We start from the raw sequence: 24,978 nt of genomic DNA on the forward strand, positions 1-24,978 counted from the left end.
TCAATCTTTCTATATCTTTATCTTTCAGACATTTCTCTCAAACAACATGTAGTTGGGTTTCCTTTTTTACTGTATTTTTGACATCTCCCAGTCTTTCTTTCTAGTTACATTTATGTTTACTTGATCCTTACGTGGGGGTTTTGAATCCTTTCTCATTATTTGCTTTCTATTTGTCTCACCCAGGCTTTGTTCCTTTTTTTTTTATTGTTTAAATATTTCATATTATTCCAATTTTCTTCCTTTATTAACTTGGTAATTATATATACTTTTCTTGTTGTTTTAGTGATACCCTAGAAATTACAACCAGTCTCCTTGGCTTACTAATGCCTAATATAAATTGCTTCCTTTTTTTTTTTTTTTTAACTTTTTATCTACGTTACAAGGATCATAAAACACTCCATTTACTATGCCCCCCTCCCCAATGCCCAGACAGACTTAAAAGCCATTATTGTTGTATATTTTAATTCTCTCTGTTTAAACAACATAGAACTTGATGGTGATGATTACTGTTGTTACATAACAACCATCCACCTGAGATTAATTTTCTTCTGCTTGAAGAATGTTGGTACTGTTTTTTTTAGTAAGCATTTGCTAGTAAAGAATTCTCTTTGTTTCTCTAACAAGGTCTTTATTTCACCTTCTTTTTTTGAAGTATGTTTTTGTTTGGTATAGAATTTTAAGTTAGAAACAACTTTTAGCACTTTGTATCATTTCTCATTGTTTGAAAGTTGGTCTTCAGACACCAGAAAGAGACCCATGGGGAATATAGATAATTGAGTTATTAGAATCTGAAGTACCTCTGCTGAAAATATTTAAGGAAATAAAAGACAGCATTGAGAATGCCAGCAGAAGGTTAATTTGGTATTGTATTTTCAATTACAGAATTTATATTTATATTTAGTTCTTTATGATTTTTAGTCCTCCACTAGATACAACTTCTTTTTCTTTGCCTTTGGACCCATTAAATTTCTTTTTTTTTTTACTTCGTGGTTTCCATTTATGTCCTGCTTATAAATAATTCTGACAATTAAATTATCAAGACTTACACTTGCAATCATGCTGGATCAATGTCTTCTCCATCTCAATATCTTAAGTTTTGGTTTTAAATTATCTTCCCTTTTTTTGTTGTTTTAATTAGAGAATTTGTAGGTTTTCCATTCAGTTTAAGAATTCTTTAACTCCTGAAGATTTTTTTTGAACAATCAGATTTTGTAAATAATACTGGTAGAATGTAATTAAAGTTGATAACAGTTGTCTTTTTCCGATAGGATATTTAGCTGGTATACCATTGATGTCTTCCTGCTGCTAAATCTTATTAGTGCTTATAAATGAAAGTTAAACTAATATGTAAATGTCTATGAATCTGAGGTAAATTTATCTGATTTAAATTTTCTCATTTCTAGGCCTCTGTCTTCACGAACAGCAAACCCAGAAGGCACAAAGACGAGTTCCTTGATAATGGTGATTCAGTGCTTAGGATAAGCACCATTGCCTCGGCCATCGCAAATGCATCAGTTAACACCGATCCGTCCCAGCTCGCTGCCATGATAAAGGCCCTTTCAAATAAAGCCAGAGATAAGACTTTTCAGGAAGATGAGAAGCAAAAAGACTGTTCCATTGCGCCTCATTTCTTACCTTATGATTTAGAAAAAAGTAGTGAATCCAATGCATTTGATATGGAGAAATACCTTAAAAAAACAGAAGTTAGTAGATGTGAAGGTGGATTGGAAAACTTTTCAAGAGGTGGTGTGTCTGATATTTGGGATTTATCTTTGTCAAAAGAACAAACCCCACAGGCTTTCCACACAGGGGATTTAGGTGCTACCAACATAAGCGTAAGGGAACCAGAAGAAAAAACAGCAGCTATTTTTTATAGCGAAAATGGACAGAATGAGAACCAGGAATCATTCAGAATTCAAAACTCTTCAAATCTTTCAACTATAAGAGAAGATGAGAATGTGGTTGGTGATGTGGTGACATGTTCTACTGATACTAAATTACCAGATGTTAGTAATGGCGAAAAGCCTACATCACATTCCACTCCAGCACCTGATGGTTATCCATTAGTAAGGAACTCCAAAATAACACCTGTTTGGCTGTTAGAAGATTGTGAACAAATACAAATTAATAGTGAAGATCAGAGGCAAAATGAGTATGTTATTGAATCAAGCAGCAGTGAAAAGCACGTGACTTTTGATAAACATTCCATAATCTCACCTGAAGATGTGGGTGAGTGTCAAGTAACTGATTATATTCACAAAACTACACAGAGTTCTTTCTGTTCTCATTGAAAAATATCCTTTCTGATAGATTTGAAAGATACTTCTCCTGAGCAAGGCGATCACGGCTCAGAGGATGGCCAGGACAGCTTCAGACCGTCAACCTCGCCACTGAGTCATTCTTCTCCTAGTGAGGTTTCTGGAACAAGTTCATCAGGGTAGGGGTTCACTTTTTTTTTTAAATCGTAACAGTAGTTGATCAGTATATGAAATTTGGAAAAAAGTATATAAAGAAGAAAGTTAATCATGGTTAGGGTCACTACTCAGAGGTTACTGTTGTAAATATTTTGTGAATTTCTTTCAGCCATTTTTATGTGCAAATTTTTATATTCTATTTTTTTCCCTTGTTATAGCAATCATTCTCCATGTTTAAAACAAAGTTCATGCTGTAGACTGCATAATGGATCTGTCATGGTTTATTTGATATTTCTGATGGATAGTTATACCTTACTGTTTTTCTGCTGTTTTAATGATGTTGATATGAACAACTTTGCTCATAAAATTCTGTATTTTGACCGATTTCCTTAAGCTAGATATCTAGAAATAAAATTACCAAGTCGGGAGTAAGAATATTTTTAGGCTCTCAATATTGGCATATTATTTTCTAAAAGAGTTTTGAAGATTTTCACTCTTTACCGTCTCGCTGTTTTCTGATCAGAATTTTAAATAATACTTTAAAGTTTTGATAATTTAATTTTTTCCCTATCTTATAGTATTAATTTACATTTTTAATAGTATTGAGATAGGTGTTTTTTGAAGGGTTAAAATAGGAATCCTAATATTTCACAGATTTTAACCCAAGCTTTAACATTCTTACCTTCAAGTCATGAGAACTATTTTAAATGTAATTTTTAGAAAGGGCTATAAATTTACATTGTTCAAATGTAATATTGTATATATGTGTGTATGTGTCCATGTCCCCCACTATTCCTTGCCTTCCTAGATCCCCAGTGCCCTCACAGAGAACTGCTGTTATTTTAGGTGTCCTTCTATAGATTCTTTACTCAAGTATAAACAAATATGAATATATATTCTTATTTTCCTACCTTTTTATACACAATGTGGGTACTACACACACTTCTTGTGTTTTCCTATTACAAAGTTACTTATTACAGCCTCGTGTAATATAGTCACTTTGGACATCTGCCAGGATAAATTCCCAGAAATGAGAATGCCAGGTCAAAAAGTATATGCATTCATATTCATATTAGTCCAACCCCTTTATGGAGATGGTGTTAATTTCAATTTCTACCCATAGTTTAGCCGAGTGCCTTTTTAAATTTCTACCCATAGTTTAGCCTAGTGCCTAGTTTCCCACATCCCCGTCAACATAGTATTTATCAAACTTTTTGATTGTTGACAGTCTTATAGGTGAAAAAAATGCTATTTCAGCATAATTTTAAATTCATATTTCTTTTATTATGCAACAGTGAACATTTTTTACCCTGTGTTTGTATTTCCTTTTCTATCAACTATCTATATGTCTTTGTTGCCTACTTTTTGTAGATCATTTGTCTTTTTCTTCTCAGTTTCTAGGAGCCCTTTATATATTAGGGAGAATGAATAGTCTTTTATTTGTGATCTAAGTTACTAATTCCCAATTTTTAAAAGTTTTTGACTTTGCTTTTATTTTTTGCCATGCAGAAAGTTTATTTTTATTAAATTGGAGTCTTTTCTTTAATGGGCTTTATAAAAGATGTTTCTATATTTCTCTATTGAAAGATTTTTTTAAAAAGGGAAAATTTGCCTAATGAAATTATAAAAAATGTTAAAATATAGTTTTAATTTGTTTAAAAATATTGGATTTCAGAGTTATCTATTAACAATTTTCCAAACAGCATTGAAATTTTCATACTCATTTGAAATGTGGGGTGGGCCTGCTAGAGCTAAATCTCAGTAGAGAGCTTAGTTCTTTCATGTTTCGGCAACTACTTACAGATGCCACCTTTGAAATCGGCCTCGATGCCCAGCCAATTTTTATTTAACAGTTAATTTCATGTTTTGAAGGACCTTAAAAGTTACCTAGCCCAACCAAATTTGAATGTTCTGACTATGATGCATGTCATCATTGATCTAATTGAGTAATTTTCTCCTTGCTGTCCCAGTATTTGTCAATATAATTATCTAAGTGTTTGTCTTTGTACCATTAAATATGCATCTACTCTGGTATTCATTTTGCCAGCTTTTAAATGCTGTTCTTTAACTATTACCAATGCAGTAATTAGTGATCTTATTCATATTTTCTTTTCCTTTTGCCCTTCAACTTAAAAAAAATTAAATAATTTCTACTTAGGCAGTGCATTTACATCGTGATTTTTCACTATATCCATCACTTGTTTTAGCTTCAACTATTACCAGTGAGATAATTAGTGATCTTAATTCATTTTTTCTGTTCCTTTTCCCCTTCAACTTAAAAAATATATATATAATTTCTACTTAGGCAGTACATTTACATCTTGATTTCTTACTATAACCAACACTTGTTTTAGCTTTTGTTCTATGTTTACATATACTGAGTTCTCATCACCAGACATTTCCTCTCTTGATTAACTGAAGAATATCGTGTAGTAGTTTTCTCAAAGAAGGGCCGAGAGAGTGAGTTCCATAATCTCTCTCATGTTCGAAGGTTAGTCTGAGGCTTTTGTAATTGAAAGTCAGCATGGCTGCATTCAGAATCTTTGGCTTATATGTTCTTTCCTTAAGTTTCTTGTAGGGTTTGCTTTACTGTCTGCTGGCATTGAATGTTGGAGGGAAATCTGAGACTCACCTAAGTCTTTTTGTCTTAGAATTGACTTGGCCTTTTTGAAGGTATGCCAAAGATTCATTATCTTTAAAGTCTAGTAGTTTCATTAGACTGTATCTCTGTGTTGACTCTTCATGCTTGCTTTTCCCTGTCACCTAGTACACCTTTTTAATATATGGATTCAAGTATTCTTTTATTTAAGAGAAGTTTTCTTGAACTACTTCTTGAATTGGTTCTGTTCCTTTGTTTTGTTTTCCTTTGGGGACTCTAGTGATATATATGTGGGCTTTGTGTCACTTGGCTTCTGCATTAATTTTCTCTCCAATCCTTTTTTTTAAATATTTATTTTGAAGTAAATGTAGATTCACAGTAAATTGCAAAGATAGTGCAGAGAGGCCTCCTCTACCCTTCACCCAGTCTCCCCCACTGGCTGGTTATCTCTCCCATAGTTATAGTACAATATCAGACAGGAATTGACATTGTTACAATATGTGCATATAATTCTGTGTCATTTTGTCACAGGCGTAGATTTGTGTAGACCTCTTTGCAATCAAAAATCATTATTCCATGACCTCAGTGATCTGCCCACTTTCATAATTCCTGTTTCATTTTGTCGCATTTCTTATTTCTGATCCCTGGGTTTCTTACAACCTGTTCTACTTTGTGCATTTTCCAGTTTCTTCTTGTTTTCTTTGGTTTTTATATTTTTCTTCTACCTTTTTTTTTCACGTGTGTGTGGGGGGGTATTCTTGGCAGCCCATATTCCATTTTTTCCTGGTTCCTCTATTTCTTCATCTATCTCTTCCTTGATGACTTGTGTTTCTGCTTTGTGATCATTGTTCAGAGAGGTGATTGCATCTTTAAGTTTTTTTATATTCATGGCAAAATATTGGTCAGAATTTTCATCTGTTCAATGGCAACATTTTTCTGATGAATGTTCTTTATCTGGTAAGTTTTGCTTCTTAAGACTTCTGGCCTCTAGCTACTTTTCAGCTTGTCTGAAATGCTGAGTTAGGGCTTCTAACTTCAGAACTGCATTTGAGTCTCTATGTGGGACCACACCTTGGCAGTTCTTGGATTCCTTTGATGCCTCACCTTCAACAGAAATTTCTGTTCTTTTATTTTCCGTGGGTTTTCCTACAGTTCACTTCTTATTACTTAGGGTAATTTAACCTAAATGCATTTGTCTCTTTCAGCCCAAAGAGCCAGACTAACATAATACATCACTCCAATAATTCAGAAGTTTTTCCATGTGTCATGTCATCGGTGTGTGTATGCGTGTGTGTATGCACGCGTGTATGAGTGTGTATGTGTGCGTGTGTGTGGTGTATGCGTGTGTGTGCACATGTGTGTATGAGTGTGTATGTGTGTGTATACATGTGCATACAGGCCCCATGTAGGTACATGTAATGTAGAGGCTAAAAGGACTGAAGCAATTTGGTTAATGATTTCTCTACACTGGCTAGAAACTCAGTGGCATTTTGATAATAATATCTTGATTTGGGGCTTTTTAAAAATCCAAAATTGAAATTTGAGTTTTCTGTCTGTCCAATATGATGGAATAAAATACAGTCAAACTAAATGCTAAAGAAACCACATGGCACAGTATTCAGTAGCTGTGGAAATTGTTTCCAGTGATGGCTCCAGCAGTATTTTCCATCCCACATGCTCTTTTGTAATTGACCTTGCTATTTCGCCTCTCTTTGAATCTGGGTTGGTGCTGTGACTAGTATTGACTAAGAGAATAAGCAGAAGTAACCTGTGTGTGAGAAAGAGATGTGAAATCTTACTACTTACTGCTTTCTGATCTTTTTTTTTTTAACTTAATATGTCATGAACATCTTTCTAAATCAAAGGGTGTAGTATTCTACAGCATGATTTTTGATGGCTGCTTAGTGTTTTATTTCATGTTTCATAATTTCCATAACCTAGTTCTTCCTATATGACATTTAAGGTTTCCTGTTTTATTTTCAGTAGTTCTTCCTATATGACATTTAAGATTTCCTGTTTTATTTTCAGTAGTGACATATCAATGACATATCCTTTTATAAAAGTGAAGTATTTATTTTTATCATTAATTTTTTTTCTTAGGGTAAATTCCTAGATGTAGAATATCTGAGTCAAGAGACATAGATATATTTAAGGTTTTCAGTATGCTTAAATATATACACGTCCCTTGTATATGGTACTTTATATACATGTCCCTTACATGTGGTACTTTATATATACCATATATAAGCAGTACCTTTTATATGGTTCTGCTTAATCATGCAGCCAAAAGATGATCCACTTTATCTTCCTGTCAGTGATTTATGACTTCCTATTTCTTGGAATCCATGGTTGAGTTATATGTGGCAGCCAGGGCAGAGACTAGATTAACAAGATTGTAGGCAGTCAGGAACATTTTTTCACTGATGCAGATAAATTAAGTAAAGGAGTAGGTAACTCGAGGCCTGCGGTTTTCTTCTTTCTTTCAGGTTTGCTTTAGAGTCTTTGGGTTCAGCAAGTTGTCATCTGAAGCCCCCTTGTGAGAGTGCGCTGTCTCAGTTGGTGTGTGCACGTGCCAGTATGAGCAGGCTGACTTACATGCCTGAGTGCGAGAGCACTTACCCCACCTCAGCATCGGATGGTGGCCTTGAGGACCACAAGGTAGGAAGGCATTCCTCTAATTTTTATGCCAGGCTTCCACTCTAAAGTACTGATGTGTGAGTCTGATTCAAATTCAGGTCTGGATAACCTCTGTGTTGCTGTGTTACCTTTGAAATTAATGTTTTTGTTCCTGAGTGTATGTGTGTATTGATCAAATAGCCATTCAGGCTGAGTTGGCACTGGAGATACAGACCTTTCATAGTCTGCCCTCAAAAAGCTCTCAGTCTGGTGGAGGACACATGCAAGACACGCTGTGAAGTGATGGCACAGAGTGAGGCCCTCTGGGGTTGACGTGCACAGGCGCTGTGGGAATTCAGAAGACAGAGCAGTGCACAGAAGCTGCACTCTGCATGACTTGGAGTTAGGCAGGGAGGAAGCAGAGTAACATATGGAGGAACATGTGGAATAGTGAAATGCACACTGCATTTGGGGAATTCCAAGCATTCAGAATGGCTCTGGTGAGTCATGTACATGGGGCAGTGGTATGAGATGAGGCTGGAAACAAAGGAGAGACGAAACCATGAGGAGCCTTGGATGTAAAATGTGGGAGGATGGAGGCTTTTCAGCAGGATCCTGACATGATCTCCTTTGCTGTTTTCCAAGCCCACCCCAGCAGCAGCGTGGAGGAGGGATGAGGGGCAGGAGTAGAATCCAGAGTCTCTGACGTGAGGCTGTGGCCGTCACTCAGGCGGGAGGCAGTGCCTGGGTTGGAGGCAGAGGTGGTTAGGGATAGGGGGGTGGAGAGGGAGCTCGGAGAGATTCATGTGGGAAATAGTGTTAGTTGATTATCTGTTTTTGTATGTGTATATTTTGTGAATGTGACAATATCCGTTTTTTAATGAGCTGAATGTATCTTTATGAGGAGACCATATAGGTTACTAAATGTATGATGTGTTGGATAAAACATTATACCAACTTAATTGAAAGCTTTATTTTTATTTAGCTGCTGTTAGTTATTGAATCTATATTTTCTTTAGCATAGAGGTTAAGAGCTGAATTATGTAGTCAGCCAATCCCTCTGCTAATTCCTCAGACAAATCATAAGGCCTATAGTAATGTATGGACAGTGCTTGGTACCTAGCGAGTGCTCAGTGTATGTTATTATTGTTTATTACTCTTATTACTATTGACAGCAGACGAATTATCTGGTCTTTATCTCTCAGCATCTTTCTAAAACTTTGGTCCAGGAGAAATTTCCAAACCAAGTATCAAAATTAATTGTCAGGGAAGGCTAAGTATATGTAAAATTGTCCATAATGTAAATGTTTTTAGAGATGTAATTGGTGTATACATTTTATTTAGCTTCCTCATGTCATAATTACTTTTTATAAAACAATGGATGCAAATTTCCTGACTTTTAAGCTTGAATTTCATGACTGCAAAACTTCTTTTCTTTGGGTAAAATGAAATTTTTTTAGAAAAGGATGTAATGTAGATTTCTTTATTGCAATACTTAAGATCATACCTGCATGGTTTGAATTTATAATATTCAGTTGGGCTGTGGATTACTAAAAAACTTTTTGTTACACTCAGAGTGATATCACCAGTGAGTTGAGCACCACAATTATTCAAGCCAGTCCAACTCCATCGGAGGAACAGACTCTGCAAAAGTTGAAAGAAAAAGTTCCATTTCAAAGTAAAGAAAAAGGGACATTATCATATGTAATTCAGAATGACTTGGATAAGAAAAAAGTGACTGAAACTACTTATCTGACTAGCAAAACTGAAGATGTAAAACCTAACGTTAGATTGTGCAAAGATCCTTCCTCTAAGAAGGGAGATCTATTTGAAACTAATCTGATAGGCTTGGCACAACATCCTAAGGAATCAGACCAGATCCATGCAGCTTTACTGAACAAGTCATGTCTTGGCAATCAGGCTTTGTCAGTGCCTGCAGACGTCCCTGTATCAAGCCAGGCGTCTGTAGACAAAGGTCCGAGAATAACTCCTCAAGATATGTTAACTGGCCACAGAAACTCCAGCGGCCAGGATCCTAATCAGATGGCTTCTGGTACCCAGTACCCCCCTGTTCCCAGTTTTCCGGTTGACAGCACTGCTCCTGAGATGCAGAGCTTGCCTGCTGCAGGTCCTGCACTCCTGGCTCGACAGTCCCTGGCCACAGCTGCTTTTGTCCCGCATTATTTGGGAGCTCTCCCTTCAGCCGGAAATGTGGCTTTGCCTCAGTGCCACGTGGGCAGGGCTGCAGTCTGTGGCTTCTCGGGTGCCTGTCCTTACCCGGCCATTTCCGGAGAGCAGGTCCCGAGTTCCGTGGCTGTGGGACTTTGTCTGGGACAAAATGTCACCTCTGGATTGGTGGGCACCTCCTCCCTTTGTGACCCATATGCAGATGCCTTAAATCAGAACCTCTTTGGTACAGCAAAACCTTTTCCCATGCAATCTGTTGGTACAAGTTGTGCAGTTGAACCATGGGATGCAGGAATGATGTCAAGATCTGGTAAGATACTTTTTCTCTGTTACGGCTCATTGTTGCTTGCCATTATTTAAAAATTGAGTTCTCTCAAGTCAAACCACAAAATTCATTTGTTTCTAGAAGATACTGGTTGACCATGATTTCTTATAATGTAAGATTTTTTTCTTTGCCCTAAATTGAGAACAAGGCCATAAGTATTTCTGCACAAGGGTGCCTGAAGATGCCTTAGAAAAACACTAAAATTTATGCAGGTGGAAAGCTCCCCATGTATGCCTTTGCCTTCCTTATCTCTCTTTTGCTCTGAACTTGAGTTTTTTTATTCTTTCAACTAAGAAATGTCCAGATTAGAGTTGGACCCATGAATGCAAGTGGGCCATCTTTTGGAGAGTAACTGCTATGGCAAGACAGCATTCCTCTCCTCATCTCTGGACCAGTGGTGGAGCTGGACCCTTGTTTGCTTTCAGTTCATTCCTTTCTTGGGCTTTTACTTGCCTTCAGTGGCTCTATGAGGCCAGAATTGGTGGCATACTTTTCCTGATACAGTGCACACAGCCCCTGGAGTGTTCTTCTCTGTCCTCTTTTTTCTTCTCAAAAATCAAAGTTACTGCACATAAGGATGGTGAAAGGATTGGTAGTAATCATAAAAAATCCAAGTAGGTAAGGACCTCTTGGAAGTTACAGCCTCTGTCATTTTTATTCTGGTAGGGAGTAGCTTATAATTTGTGAGAGAAGGAAGGAAGTGGAGGTTACTAACAGATTATAACATCAAAGAGTTGATTAGCTTTCAATTGTAGATTTGATTAATTTCAGTGTATCTTTGTTTCCTGGGCTGGATGTGGAAGGAAAAAATTGTTGGCAGGCCTACACTGAGGGTTGTACAATGTCAAGGACTCCTAAATACCTGGGGCACTTAATACTGTAGCTCTTGGGGATGAATAGGTAGCCTTATGTAATCATTTCCATTTAACCAATTGTGCTTTTAAACAGGTATTTGATATAACTTGCAATTTGGTTATGCTTTATACTCACCCAGGGAGTGTAAGAGTGCCTGAGGAGCTGAAGTTTCCTCATGCGTGCTGTGTGGGTATTGCTTCACAAACCCACCTTCCTCTGCTTAATCCAACTGACCACTGGTTGCAGGTCAGCGTTGGGGTTCTCAGTGTTAGTGTGGATGGTGAAAAGGTAAGCTTTCTGTATTGTTCTTATTTGACTTGGCAATTGCATCATGATTAAATGCTTGATTTCTCCTTTCTTAAGTACTTCTGTACTTTAATACCACAGAATCTACTCCCACCTGCCCCTCCACTACTGTGTACACAATCACTGGAATTGTATTTTTTTTTCTTAGTTTTGTTGTGGCACTTTCAGTGTAAGAAATGAAATCTGAATATTTCTCATTTTCCATAATTTATTATTAATTATTTATAAAGTCACTGTAAACTCTGTTTATGGTCTTTACTTTTTGATTTTGTTAAATATGATTGACTATAAGTTTCTGTTGCTTATTAAAAAAAAACAACAGTTACTTTGGGACCTACACCTTCATTTACTAAGGGGAGTTTTTTTGATTTATTTATCTATCTGATCATTTTCTTACATGATCTTTTGAAATACCTGAAAGTATCATTATAACATTAACTTGAATAGCAGAGTTCTCTCACAAAATCAGTTATCGCTGATTGAGTTCTGGAATCAAATAATACTCCTTTTCTGATTACAGTGACCATTAGAAATTCAGAGGGTAGGAAACACGGTCACAGCCACTGTTTTGGAATGTGTGCTTTCGCTACTGCTACTTGCAAACCAATATTGGTAGATGGGTTTACTCTCCCAGACTCTTAATTTCTAGCAGCCTTTACTTACCTGGTAAAATAAGATTTTCACTATCTCTCCCCATTTCATAGTCCTTTCCCTCTGCTTGCAGATCCTGAGATTAGAGGAGAAGCAGGTGATTGGAAAAGAAGTTGAGGGTGGAGGGATGGGTGAGACTTGAGGATTTTTTAGTGGTTGTCTATGGAAGTGGGGGTAGGAAAGAGACCCCATTTACAGTGAGGAGGGAGGAGATGGGAGTTAGTCATAATCACAGACTGTGGTCTGATGAGCACCTTCGAGATGAGTCTCACTGCCCTGCATTTTCTAGCTGCAGACACCATGTCCCTGAGTGAGTACAGACATTGAGTCCAAGTCACCAGCCGCTCTGCAGCCGAGTACACAGCGGCCATGCCAGCTGCCTCCACTCTTGGCACTTTCATTAGCCTGCTTTCTCATTTGTGTCACAGTTGGGCTAAACTAGGGATTGCACGCAGCGTGAAAGCTGGCTTGTTATCCATAACTATAGGGTTTGTTTCTCTCCGGTACCAAAATGGATTTTAAAAAATTATAGGGCTATGAAGTAAGAAAAGCCATGGTTTAGATAAGTGCATTCACTTTAAAATAGACTGGGGATGTGGTTTTAATTCAGAATATAGTTCAGTTTATAAAGCATTTTGACTAGCCATACTTTACGTATAGTGAGTTATGATTTGAATATTTTTGAAGAGGTAATCAGATGCTTAAATTTTGTAGTTAAAGTGACTGGGAGAAAGAATCTTAAATTAGTTGATTCTACTTGTATTTCTATATGAAGCCATTTCTTAATAATCCACATGGTTCTTTAATTTTAAAGGTGGATCTTTCGACGTATCCTTGTTTAGTTTTCAAGAATAAAGTCATCGTAAGACCTCATACCACAGAGGAGATAAAAGTGCTTTTTATACCATCCAGTCCTGGAATTTTCAGATGTATATTCAGTGTTGCTTCTTGGCCCTTTTCAGCAGATGTTGAGACAATTGTCCAGGCGGAAGCCCTGGCAAGCAGAGTTATCCTCACGGCTATTGCCGAGAGCCCTGTTATCGAGGTAACTATTGGTAAACGAACCTTTGTGATACCTGGTATTCTAGTGAAGGCTGTGCAGCCTTAGAAGATCAGAACGTAAGCCACTTCTAAAGCAGTGCCCAGAACATAGTAGGGCTCCGTATTTGCTGAACTATTGATTCAGATTGAAAGTGTAAACAGCAGTATTTCTAAATTTATATAGTTTATTTAATATTATATTAAATATGTATGTACCCATATTTAATATGGTCCGTTAGCCATTTCATCCTTGTTTGCTAAAAGTTTATATTATAAAGTTGACCAAAAAGCCTTTTTGGCTTTTGTCTTATTCTGCCAGGGCTGCTGTGGCAGACACCACACAGCGGGTCGGCTTAGACAGCAGGAGTTCATTGTCTCCTGGTTTGTGGGCTGGAGGTCCAACATGGGGGTCTTGGCAGGGCTGTCTCTCCCAGGGTCTGTGTTGCCACGCAGCCCTCTGTCCCGGGACAGCCTCTTGGGCCCGTGTCTGCACCTCTGTTTTCCGCAGGCTCTTGGCTGCCTTGGAGTCTCATTTGCTTACAATGACTCTTTCTTACGCACCAAGGCCCACCCTGATTCAATTTGGTCTCACCTAAATGGGATCTTCGAAGATCCTATTCATAGTTGAGTCTACACCTTAGCTAGTAATCGCTTCTTTAAGGCCTGTGACACTTACAGAGGGGCTCGCACCCACAGGGCCGGGGGTGGGACTTGATTCTTTTTGGGAAATTGAATTGCTGTGTGTTTTAAGGGCATTTGTAGTTTCCAAACGTGTGGGGGTGGGGGGTGCTTTTTCTTTTCCTTCATTCCACCCCCTGTGATGTTGTGGTCAGAATATGGGACATAAATAGATGGGCAGATAGACAGGCAGACATTCATACACACACATTTTGATTCTGTAGTCTAGCATATTTCAGTTTATGTTTCTTGTGTGCTTAAAAAGAATGACTCTTCTCTTTCTCTTTCTCTTTCTTAGTTCTCTTCATGCCTCTTAGCTCTGGTTTGTAATTCTGTAGCTAAACCTCTCTTTATTAATGTTTTTGCTTACTTAGCCTCTCAGCTTCTGAGAGAGGTGGTTGTGGATTTTCAGCCGTCAACCTCTACTTCATTGTTTTAATAATGTCTCAAAAATTCAGCCAAAATGTTTTCCTTAGTTGTCCCGCCCCCCCCACTTCCTTTCTTGACTCCTATTGGTTGACTCTAATTTTTTTCATCCTTCTTTTCCCTCTATATTAGTTTGGAAGTTAAACATTTCTGTTTCCATTTATTCAAATTGGCTACCCTGAAAATTTATTTAATTCAGTCTAAAGTTAATCAGTAGATCTATTCTCTTCCTAAATTACACAAGAATCTGTTATCATTAAAAGTTCATCTTTTCCTTTCATATTATCTTTGTCTAATATTTAGTTCCAAATGGTTTTTAAAGCCCCAGCATTACAAATTTTTAACAGATTGCTCAAGCTTTTTATACATTTTTTCCCCACCATTACTTCTTTAATCTTACTCCTGTTCTCCCTCCTTGAGGGCCCATATTATCTGTATTTAAATTGTACTTATTTTCTAGTTTATTCAGATTATTTCTAATTTTGGGGTGCTGATTCTTCCAGTAGTCACTTTTGTTGGCTCCTTCTGATTTTCCTTTTGTGGTTTCTAATTTTTAATTGGTTTTTAAATTTTTACTGTGAGCTCACCTTTTTGGGGGGTGCTTTTTGTTAACAGGAATCCCATGTGTCCTGGTTTGTGAATGTCCCTAGAGAGCACTCTGTAGAAATGTTGGGGCACTAGAGGTTTCAGTGATTGTGAGCTTGGGGTGTCCAAATGTGGTGGGCCACGGGCCTAGGGCTTCACTTTTCATGCTCCCCCATGCTTGCACATCTGCATGTCGTTTCCCCAGACATGTGAACAGAGCTTTTCTAGCTCCCTTTTCATAGAAAAGGCCCTCTGTGCATTTTGGGGCTTTCTGTAGGAAGTTCACTTTCCTTTCCAGCTCTCACTGCCTGCAGTATGTCTGAAGCTCTCTCTTCTGCTCCAAGGAGAACTTTCAAGCTCTCCCACCTTGGGCCAGATCTAGGACACAAGGGAAGGCAGCTCCCCTAGCTGGTCTGGCTCTGATTTCCCTTTATTTTACGTTTGGCCAGCTTCCCCCTCCCCCCAGATTTATTTTGTTACTGAGTATTGTCCAGCATTTTTACGTGTGGGGTGTGTTATTTGGTGTCCTGTGTTTAAAAAAGTCTGCTGTGATTGAGCATCTAGAACCGTACTTGGCATACATTAGGCACTCATCTTAGATGTTTTAAACTCTGATGCATCCGTTTTGATATTAACTTAAACATTTTCAGTATTGTTAGAAATTCAGATTGAATCTGAAAATGCCAGCATATGTTCTGAAGTGAGCTGAGAAGTCATTATTCTAATATAGAACTCATTGAAGGGAGGTTTATGTATTTTATATAATTGTCAGTTTGCCTTAAGATCAAGTAGTCTTTTCAAATCAGCAGAGCTAAGACATTCCTTTGTTCTGTAGTATGTTTGGGTACACGGGCCACCTCAGAAGTAGAATTTATTTTTGTAGCAAATAGTAGTTGTAAAATTATCTGAGAAAACAGGTAGGTTTCCCTTCAATGCTGAATCTTAATTTGTGGCTAGAAATGGTGGTGATATGAACATAATTAATATATCACTTTTTGAAAATCAGTACTTCTTTTTAAACATTAGGTAGAAACCGAAAAAGAAGATGTTCTTGATTTTGGTGACTTGACTTATGGAAGCTGGAAAGCTCTCCCATTAAAACTGATGAACAGGACACATGCCACTGTGCCTGTCAGACTTATTATTAATGCTGTAAGTACTAAAATACGGTAAGAAATTGTTTAGAAAGTTCATTTACTTGGAATTGTAGACACTGCTGATATCGTTCTTGGTTAATTTTTCTTATAAAAGTAGTTCTTGTTAATGATTCTGTGTCTTTAGAATATTTCCCTGAACATTATACTTCTAGCTTTACTGAAACTGATTCTCCTGTTACTGAATAGAACGTGATAGCCTGGCGCTGCTTCACGTTCTCCAGGAAACCAGTTGATGCCTCTATGAGAGCCGCCCCCTACGCCGATGTGGTTGCTCAGCTAGCAGCCCCTTCTGTTATCAACCAGGTGATGCGGGCCAGCTGTGATGGACAGGTGAGCTGGGAGAAGGGCAGATCAGCTTAGAGTTAGAGGAAGTTAACTCTCCAAGCTGCTGGTCTTTCATTGCCAATTCAATCTTAATACTAGTGTATATTTTTGTTTTATTTTACAGGACCCAGAATTTCTGATAGTTTGGGTTCTTTTCCATAGTCCAAGGAAACGGATTTCTTCTTCAGGTATCATGTTTACATTTGTGGAAATTGCTTTGCTTTACTTTACAGCTAAGTAAACTACAAATTTGAGGCTTATTTCTTCTGCCAATAAATGTGAATATGTTGAGTAATTTATCAAGTATTTCATGTTTCGAAAATGAGGCAGATGGCAGCTGTTCTGGGTGAAACTTCTGGAAATGTGGGTAACTTGAACACTGAAAAGCTTGGGATCATTTCTCTTATTTGATCTTGTCACACTTACCAGTTGGATGTTTTCTTCCTTTTTCCTCTTTTCTTTTCATTCATGTCTGTTCCCCTTCAAATTCTTTTAAAAATCTTCTTGCCCAAGATTTCTCATGATTCATAAGGACCCATGGTGGCATTTTGAATTAAGTAACACTGGTATATAAACCAAAGATACGATCTTTTTATAGAGATTCTGGACTCAGCAGAAGAATTCTTGGCAAGGGTTGATATAGAAGTTGATAGCCCAAACCCTACTCCAGTTATTAAAAGTGTGTGTCTTCGAGCAAGAGCAGGAATAGCTAGGATACATGCTCCAAAAGACCTACAGGTACCCTAAGCTCTCCTTTCTGTTGTAATTGTTTTATGTTCAGATTGAGGTCATTGTGATTGTGACGCTGTTTTTAAATGCCTAATTTACCCTTTTCTCTAGACTATGCATTTGTTTGCCTGTATGGGTTCCTCAACAAAGCAGCACTTACCTTTAAAAAATGCTGGGAATATTGAAGTTTATTTGGATAACAAGGTAAGAATTTCTTTCAGAATGCTACAAAATATTATTTCCTCAGAGAGATTATGAGTGCCCACACTCTGAGGTTGCTGTGCTACCTGCTCTGTCAGAGTGTCGTGGGGATGAAATGGAAGAATCTGTGCAGGTGTTCTAAAACCGGGGTTGCTATACTGGTATAAAATGCATGCTCTAGTGCTTTAACTTTGAAGTCTGTGTTGTGAATATAACAGCCAAATTCTAGATTCGTTCCCGAACAATTTAGATGTCATCCTGTGGCTAGGTAGAATTGGAGAAGAGTGATGCACACACCTAGACATTATTTCTGAGATGGTGGGTGAGCGATAGATAATTGGGGGTGGTATGGGGAGTGAGGTTTGTTATGCAGGAGGAAGGAAGAAAAAGTATCCTTTCTAAGATAGTAAGACAGGCCTGGCATGGACAGGGAGGAAGGGGAAATAAACTGTCATTCTTTACCAAATAAGAACAGGACCTAAGTCAAAGAGCAACTGAGTAGAAGACATGTCTGCATTAGTAGACATTTAGTAATCATTATATTAATATTTAGATCCCAGGTCAAGGAAGTCACTTTTCAGTGGATCCAGAGAATCTATTCCTTAAACCTGGAGAAGAACATGAAGTTATAGTTTCATTTACTCCAAAGAATCCCAAAGCCTGTGAGGAAAGGTAATTTACAATTATTTATAATAACAAGTTTGTATTCCTTTCTCAGAACAGCCACTTATTGAGACGTGCTTCATTCCACAGCCCTGCATAATAATGTACACATTTTACTTCACCTGGTAGATAACATAGCTCTGTTCAATTTCTTTTCATTTAGCTTCAGATTTTCCTATTTTTTTTTTATTAGAGAAGTTGTGGGTTTACCGAACAATCATGCATAAAATTCAGGATTCCCATTTATCACCCCACCAACAACACCTTACACTGGTGTGGCACATTTGTTACAATTGATGATAGCACATTTTTATAATTATACTATTAACTAAAATCTGTGGTTTAACTTAGGGTTCACTGCTTGTGTTGTATAGTGGATTTTTTTAGATTTTCCTCTTTTTATTTGCTAAAAATCTCCTTTTAAAGCCAACTGAATAGAAATTAAGAAATCACTATTTTCAAGTATATTCTGATGAAAGTAAATTCTAAAACATCAATTATAGTTGTTTCCCATTAACTCTTTGTCCAAAGGAATCATTGGTTGGTCTTGTCAGTTGTTAATTTAAGATACTTTTCCCCATCCATTCTCATGGCTTGTGACTTTTCTGCATGGAAATCATAAATGAATATCAGCTTACAGTTAAAATACCATTGTCATTAGTATTTAAACTTGATTGCCTAAAACTAGCTTAAAAGCACATCCTTCTCCCAGACGGTAGAACGGTTTATTCCCCGGTTACACCTGGGCTGTAGAAGCCTGAATGTGTGCAGCCTGACCTTCACAGGTGTGAGTGCAGGTGCCTGGGACACTCTACCTCCATTTCACTGGGTTAACTCCTTCATCTGGGAAGTGTTCCTTGACTCCTCCCAATTTCTTCATAAATAGTATTCCTGTAGCTCCATGGACTTCTCTAGAATATGAGCTCTAAGGGTGGGACTAAAAAATTGTATCCCCAGCACCTAGCTCAGTCTCCTAAACAAAAGAAAGCATGCAGGAAACAGTTGCCAAAAGAATTGAATTATAGGACATTTAACTTAGATTTTTTTCTTTCTTAGGATCTTGAAAATATTTGTGCTACCATTTGGTCCTCAGTATGAAGTAGTGTTAAAAGGTGAAGTAATTTCTTCAGAAAATAAACCTCTGGCCACTGGGTCTTGCTCAGACGTTCCATCCATTTTGTCCAATCGGCAGTTTCTGGCGTGGGGAGGTGTTCCCCTTGGTAGAGCACAGTAAGTATGAGCACAGCAGCTCCTGAGGGCCAGTGCCGTTCCCTGCTGTGTTGATTAGGACCATGTTGCTGTTCTTAGACTCGAGATACGCTATCTTATCTTTGCTTAATCTTCCTGTCATGAATCTTAATTTTTTAATTAAATTTTTCACCTCTCTTTTAAAAATTCAACAAAAAATAGGTTTCATTTTTTTTAAGCTCTTTGGTGAATTTTCTGCTTATTACCAAATTTAGCCAATTAAGAATATCTGTGTTCTTTCTATGGAAAGTACTTTGGAAAGGAAGGGAGAAAATGTAAATAGAGATGTACTCTGTTTAAGGAGTTTACAATTTAGTTGGTGCATATAATACCATATAAAAGTGTATAAGGATCTTTGTTGAAGCAGATATATTCTTTCATAATTTAATGTGAATTGTATCTCTTTAATTTTTACTTTCACTGTAAATTATGAATAACTAGATTAATAAAATTATTTAGCATATAATATATAGTGTAGTAATATTTCTTTCCCCTTCATAAGCTTAGCAGCATATCAGAAAATTTTTACCAACCTCAAACTCAGTAAATGCTGCTAAGTAATAATCTAGGTAATTTTTAAATCTGAATGTTTACTATCTCATTTTTGGCACTTTTGTTTTTATTCAAAATGTGTTAGCCCATACATTTTATGGTACCCAAGGGATAAGAAATTTCTGGTCCTAATCTCTACTACAAGGGTGAAGAAGTTACTTCTTTTAAAATTATGGTTTTGTTAATGCAAAAAGGATCTAATTGAACTTCCTAACTTCATAGGTTTCACCCATTTGTTTAACCATCCATTTAAGTAATTTGTACCTTCTCCAATTTCAAAAGTGGCTTTCAGATAAGATAAAAGCTTAATGAAGTTAGAAAATCACTTCTGTGGGAAAATGACATGCGGTCATGCATAAAAGTAGGGCAGGGAATACTGGCTTTGAGAATGCTACACTCACCTGGAGGTGGGTCTTGGGCTTGGTGCTGACAGTTCAGCCACTGTAAAGACAGTCATATGGTCAGTTATGCTTAGGAGACTTTGGACTGACCTGAGAGATGCTTCTTCCAGGGATCCTTTTAAAGATAAATGGTGGCATGTAACAGTCTCAAGTAAAAAGCAACTTTTCAGGAAATATTAATCAAATTTCAGAGGATGCCCCCCCTCCCCATCTATATACTTTTTATGTGCTTCATTTCAGTTTGGAAGCATGGCACCCAAATATGGGTCATCAAAAAGCCTTGGTTTGTGTTGCATAAGAGAACATAGGGTCTCTAGAGAATGGATAGACGGCTTGTTCTTTAGGCTGCTCTGTAAGTGCTTCTCCCAGCTGGGCTTGTGAGAGGTCCTGAGAGGCTCCTCTTCTGCAGCTGCCACGCTACTGGGGGGCTGTGTCATGGGTGTTGTGCTTTTTGCAGCCAGCTGAGGTGGAATCAGGATTGACGTGTGTGTTGAAGGGACAGGCTGAACTGGACCCTCGTACCTCTGTAGGCTTTTCTAGTTCTGTGTATGACACGGTCTTCCTCAAAACGGTAATTTGTGATCCCCTCCAACAACAGGTACAAACAGTTGATTGAGGCCCGGGGATAAGGGAGGTGGCCTAAGTAAACAGCCCACCCGTCAGTGCCTAAGTTAGAAAGAGGAGGGAAAAGGCCCGACAGCATGCCTTCACCGGTACCATCCTTCCTCAGGTGCAGGCCCTAGGGACCACCAGTTACCAATGTCTCTCTTGATACTTAGGCCCTGTGTCCTGTCACTGATTCTTGTCTGTTAAGTCAAAGGCAGGGGAAAGTTCAGCGAAGGGCCATGGCTCTCTGGGTTTGCTTCCTCACAGAGGTTTCTGCATTGTGATAAAATTTGTAACAATGGTAGCTGTTCTTAAAATCCAGCTGCTGCTCACATGGTCTGCCATCCTGAAATCTCACTTTTAGCTCATCAAAACCAAAATTAATGTGTACTAAACGTTTCTGTAATCAAGATTTTAGTATCCCATTAAGGTGGAAACGGGCACTGTCCATGGCATTTCTAACCCAGCCCTCCCTGGGCCATCCTCACTTACTCTTCGATGTCACTTCTTCATGGAGAGCCCGTGGGAATCCTCCTAATCCAGCAGGTGTGTGAGTCAGTCCCAGAGCAGTACAGGGAGTAGACCTGAAGGGCCTGTGATTCCCGTTTCCAGGAGATGATTAGATATGTTATACCTCAGCCTGCATGAGCTGGCCAGTCCTGCAAGAACCCGTTTTCCTTTAGTTACCTGAGGTTTAGCCATTGAGGGCTAAAATTGGGCTTGTGAGAGCAACAATCCCAAAGCATTCAATGGTTAAGTCTATTGATAACATATAAAGTATTTAGTGCAGCACTGAGCTCAGTTAAGATTTGTGTTTCTTTAATTCTCCACACTCGCTTCTTGATGTCTTGCATGGAAAAATGCTTTTTCCCACCATCGGTAGTTTGTCCTGCTCCTTTGCAGGATGCTGCAGAGTTAAGGTTGAACAGGTCTGCATCTGCTTAGGAGGGAAATGGCCTGGAGGAGTCCCCATGCAGGCTAGAGAGGGTTCGAGGAACCTGGGAGCAGTAGATAGTTTTACTCTACTGTCTGCTGTTCCCCCACGATACCCACCTCCTCCTTGATCTGACATCCCATCGTAGACGGAGGTGACAGTGCCTCTTGTAAAATGGAAAGTAAGTGGACTCTTATTCCAGAGTACTGAGGAAAAACTAGTAATACCTAATTAGGGGACAGTATCATCATTTAGATAATGGGTTTATCCTTAATTATAGATAGGAATGATAATTACTAAATTAAAATTGTTTTCTGAGTATAATAAGTAATCTAAAGTGGTGTTTCATGCCAACTTGAAATTTTTGGGTCTCTAGTTATGGTTCTTCATTTTTTGTATATTTAATATTAGTTTCTCTATGATAAGTCTGCTTATATGCTTAGCATATTGATTAGGATCTTAATTTGTTTAATCTGTGTGGACTGTATATAAAAAAGTTGTGAACTCTTTTTAGTTCTTATAGTTCCTTTTTAAACTAAAGCCTGAGGACCCCTGCTCAATGACTATACTACTTGAAAATGAGTATAAACACATACTGTATAAATACATACATACATACATACGTACATACATACTTTTACAAGTGATGTTTCTTTCAGGTAAGTCTTTCACACAGTCAGTGAACCTGTGGGAAGGTTTTTCCCAGGTATGCTAATATCCAGAGGTCTTAGATTTTATTCTGAGTTCAGACTCAGCAATTTTTCCCTTTTAATGTGGACAAGGTATAGATTACAACTTAAATTTATTAACTGCTGATTTTCATGATAAAAATTAGATTTACTCACGTATTCTCTATTATTCTACAATGAAAAGAGGATTCATATGCAGCCAGCTATTCATATCTTCATTCTACTTGCATTGTAACTTTTTAAAAGTAAGGTTAATTCAATATACTGTTTAAAAGACTACTTTTTGCAAATGAACCTCTTAGTGAAAAACCTGGGCAGTGTACCTGGACGCCGTGTGTCCATGAAAGCTGGGTTGAGCTGGGAATTCAGGCTCTCGGCTTGGTATTGACTTCATGAATTTCTTCACCTGGATTTTCATGTATTGTTGTTTTATAAGACAAATAATACCCATATACTAAAGTATAAGCAAAAAGAGCAACTAAGGGTCCATCCTAGGAGAGAAATTAAGCCAAAAGGATTCTCCAATAAGGTGAGTTTTGAGCCTGTATTTTTAGAAATGTAGAGTTCTAGAAAGACTGTGCAGAGAGAGTTCTAGGCTGCTAAGATGACAAATGTAATCAGCCTGTTTCTAAACTTTGCAAAGCATTGCAATTTTAATTGGTTTGTTTTTATACTTGGAAAATCTGTGGAGGAAAACCACATTCTTATTAAAATGTGTAATTGTTTTCAGCCTTCAGAAACTAGTTCTAAGGAATAATTCTGCATCTGTAACGCAACATTTACGACTGCTTATCAGAGGACAGGATCAGGACTGCTTTCAGGTCTGTAGAGTGCATGGCTGTTCTGCTTTATGTTTTTGCTGCATCCAGATCACTCACACATGAAGACCATTTTGTGTTATTCATCTCTTAAGAATTTGTGTTAATGGTGTGCTTTTTGTGCTGCAGCTTTGTTTTATGTGGTGATTGTTTTTAAATTGTAGCTTCAGAATACTTTTGGTTCAGAAGAGCGATTGACTAGTAACTGCGAGATCAGAATTCATCCAAAAGAAGACATTAACATCTGCATATTATTTGCACCCACTCGGCTGTCTTGTATGTTGGCTAAACTAGAAATTAAACAACTCGGAATTCGATCCCAACCAGGCATTAAGTTTACGGTAAGATCATTTTATTGCCTTTGTCTTCCATCAGAGTCCATGACATAACTATTGATTTAATGTTGATAAATTTTATATACTGTGCTTATTATAAGTCAAAATGTGTGACTATCTAGGTTTCCAAACAAGTTAGGAAGTAATTATATGCTTTGTAGAATCGTCATGCTATAAAAGCAGCTATCACAATCTCTTCTAATGCTTTTAAATTTCGTTTTAGTTTCAGAATTTGGAAAGGTACCTAACTTTCTTTTCAGGATCCCATTTTTGGGTAATTCCAGGTGGAACTGTTTAAGATACTGACTTTTCAAGTAAATTTTATACTTTCAGTTAGCAAGTATCTATTGATACCATTTGCTAGACCATTCCAGATATGGGGAATACAAAGACAAGTTATATATTTTTTTCATTCCAAGCTTCATTTTTAAAAAGTATTTCAAGCCATTTATATAAACACATTTAAAGCAATAAGAAATAAAAGTGATAAATCATTTTTCACACTTGCCAAAAGGTAGAAACAACCCAAATGCCCATCAGCAACTGAATGGATGAACCAAAGGTGGTCCATACACATAATGGAATATTATTCGGCCAGAGACATGCTACAACATGGAAGAACCTTGAAAACGTTATGCTGAATAAAATAAACAAGGCACATGAGGGCAAATATAGTATGATTTCACTCAAATGTCTAGAAATTGCAAATTTGCATCGATAGAAAGTAGGTTAGAGGGTACCAGGGGATAGGAGGAGCAGTGGGAGTGTCTCTTTGACACATAAGGGGTATTTGTAACTTTAAATAAATGGTGATGAATCATCGAGGAAATGGAATTTGGGCAAGGTAGTCAAAAGGACCTTGGGCTGTGTAAAGTGTATACCTTTAACTGCCCAGGTGTTTGGTGGTGGGGCAGAACTAAAGTGTTGATTCCTTTCCCGATGTCAAAGAGGGAATGGGAGCAGTGGCAAGAGTAACAATGTCTAAATGTTTTTCTACAAATAGGCATTGATAGCAAATATAGCAAATATGACACGAGCTCAGTATAGTCTCCACAGAATCACTTGAGGGCCCCAAAAGCAGTGGTGGGCAAGACCATTTAAGTTGCTGAACGGTGCTTTTAAACAGCTTCCTTCTGCATGAGCCCAGGATACGATGCCCAACTCCAAAAGCCCGTGGGCGTGTAGCCCTCTGATGGCCTGGTTTCACGGAAGGGTCATGGTTGGTCGTGGAGAGGACAAAATGGTCTGTTAGTCTTTCAGACTCTCCTCAATACGTTCTTTTTTCCTGAATACATTTTGGTTCATTTCAGGTATACTAACCAAGATTTTGAGGTTATTCTTAAAGAATCTTTGGAGAACTAGTAATTTCTGATGATAAAGGGCAGAGCTACTCGATTAACAATCAGCCCAGTGGAAGTTTGGGTTTGATGTCCTCTTAAGAAAAATTAGGATCCTTACTGGAATTCCAACCAAAACAGGTGTCCATCCCATCTTCTCACAGAAGTTGACTGAAAGGGGATTTTGTCTCTCAAGAAGACTTGGACTTTTAATATTGATGTATCTTTCTAAAGATTAGGCAGCTGAATTTAGTGGTGAAAGAGCATTTACCTCCAGAGATAAGAAAATCCAGGGAACCAG

General features: G+C 37.8%; 1 protein-coding gene across 6 annotated transcripts in view; it reads left to right on the top strand.

The window, feature by feature from the left end:
* CEP192 (centrosomal protein 192) overlaps positions 1-24,978 on the top strand; it is a 132,907-nt gene that overhangs the window by 74,338 nt on the left and 33,591 nt on the right. For all 6 annotated transcript variants that reach the window (XR_005212162.1, XM_037805595.1, XM_037805599.1 and 3 more), the window contains 15 exons: positions 1,404-2,229; positions 2,311-2,437; positions 7,500-7,671; positions 9,205-10,126; positions 11,136-11,284; positions 12,768-12,998; positions 15,710-15,835; positions 16,027-16,170; positions 16,289-16,352; positions 16,763-16,902; positions 17,005-17,097; positions 17,648-17,766; positions 18,814-18,987; positions 22,918-23,008; positions 23,170-23,346. Coding sequence is in view for 5 of the 6 variants with exons in the window: in XM_037805595.1 (XP_037661523.1) it covers positions 1,404-2,229; positions 2,311-2,437; positions 7,500-7,671; positions 9,205-10,126; positions 11,136-11,284; positions 12,768-12,998; positions 15,710-15,835; positions 16,027-16,170; positions 16,289-16,352; positions 16,763-16,902; positions 17,005-17,097; positions 17,648-17,766; positions 18,814-18,987; positions 22,918-23,008; positions 23,170-23,346 (3,555 nt within the window). In the remaining variant the exon portion in view is untranslated. The remainder of the gene's footprint in view (positions 1-1,403; positions 2,230-2,310; positions 2,438-7,499; positions 7,672-9,204; positions 10,127-11,135; positions 11,285-12,767; positions 12,999-15,709; positions 15,836-16,026; positions 16,171-16,288; positions 16,353-16,762; positions 16,903-17,004; positions 17,098-17,647; positions 17,767-18,813; positions 18,988-22,917; positions 23,009-23,169; positions 23,347-24,978) is intronic.

Source organism: Choloepus didactylus, chromosome 16, assembly GCF_015220235.1.
Source record: "Choloepus didactylus isolate mChoDid1 chromosome 16, mChoDid1.pri, whole genome shotgun sequence".
Classification (NCBI taxonomy): domain Eukaryota; kingdom Metazoa; phylum Chordata; class Mammalia; order Pilosa; family Megalonychidae; genus Choloepus; species Choloepus didactylus.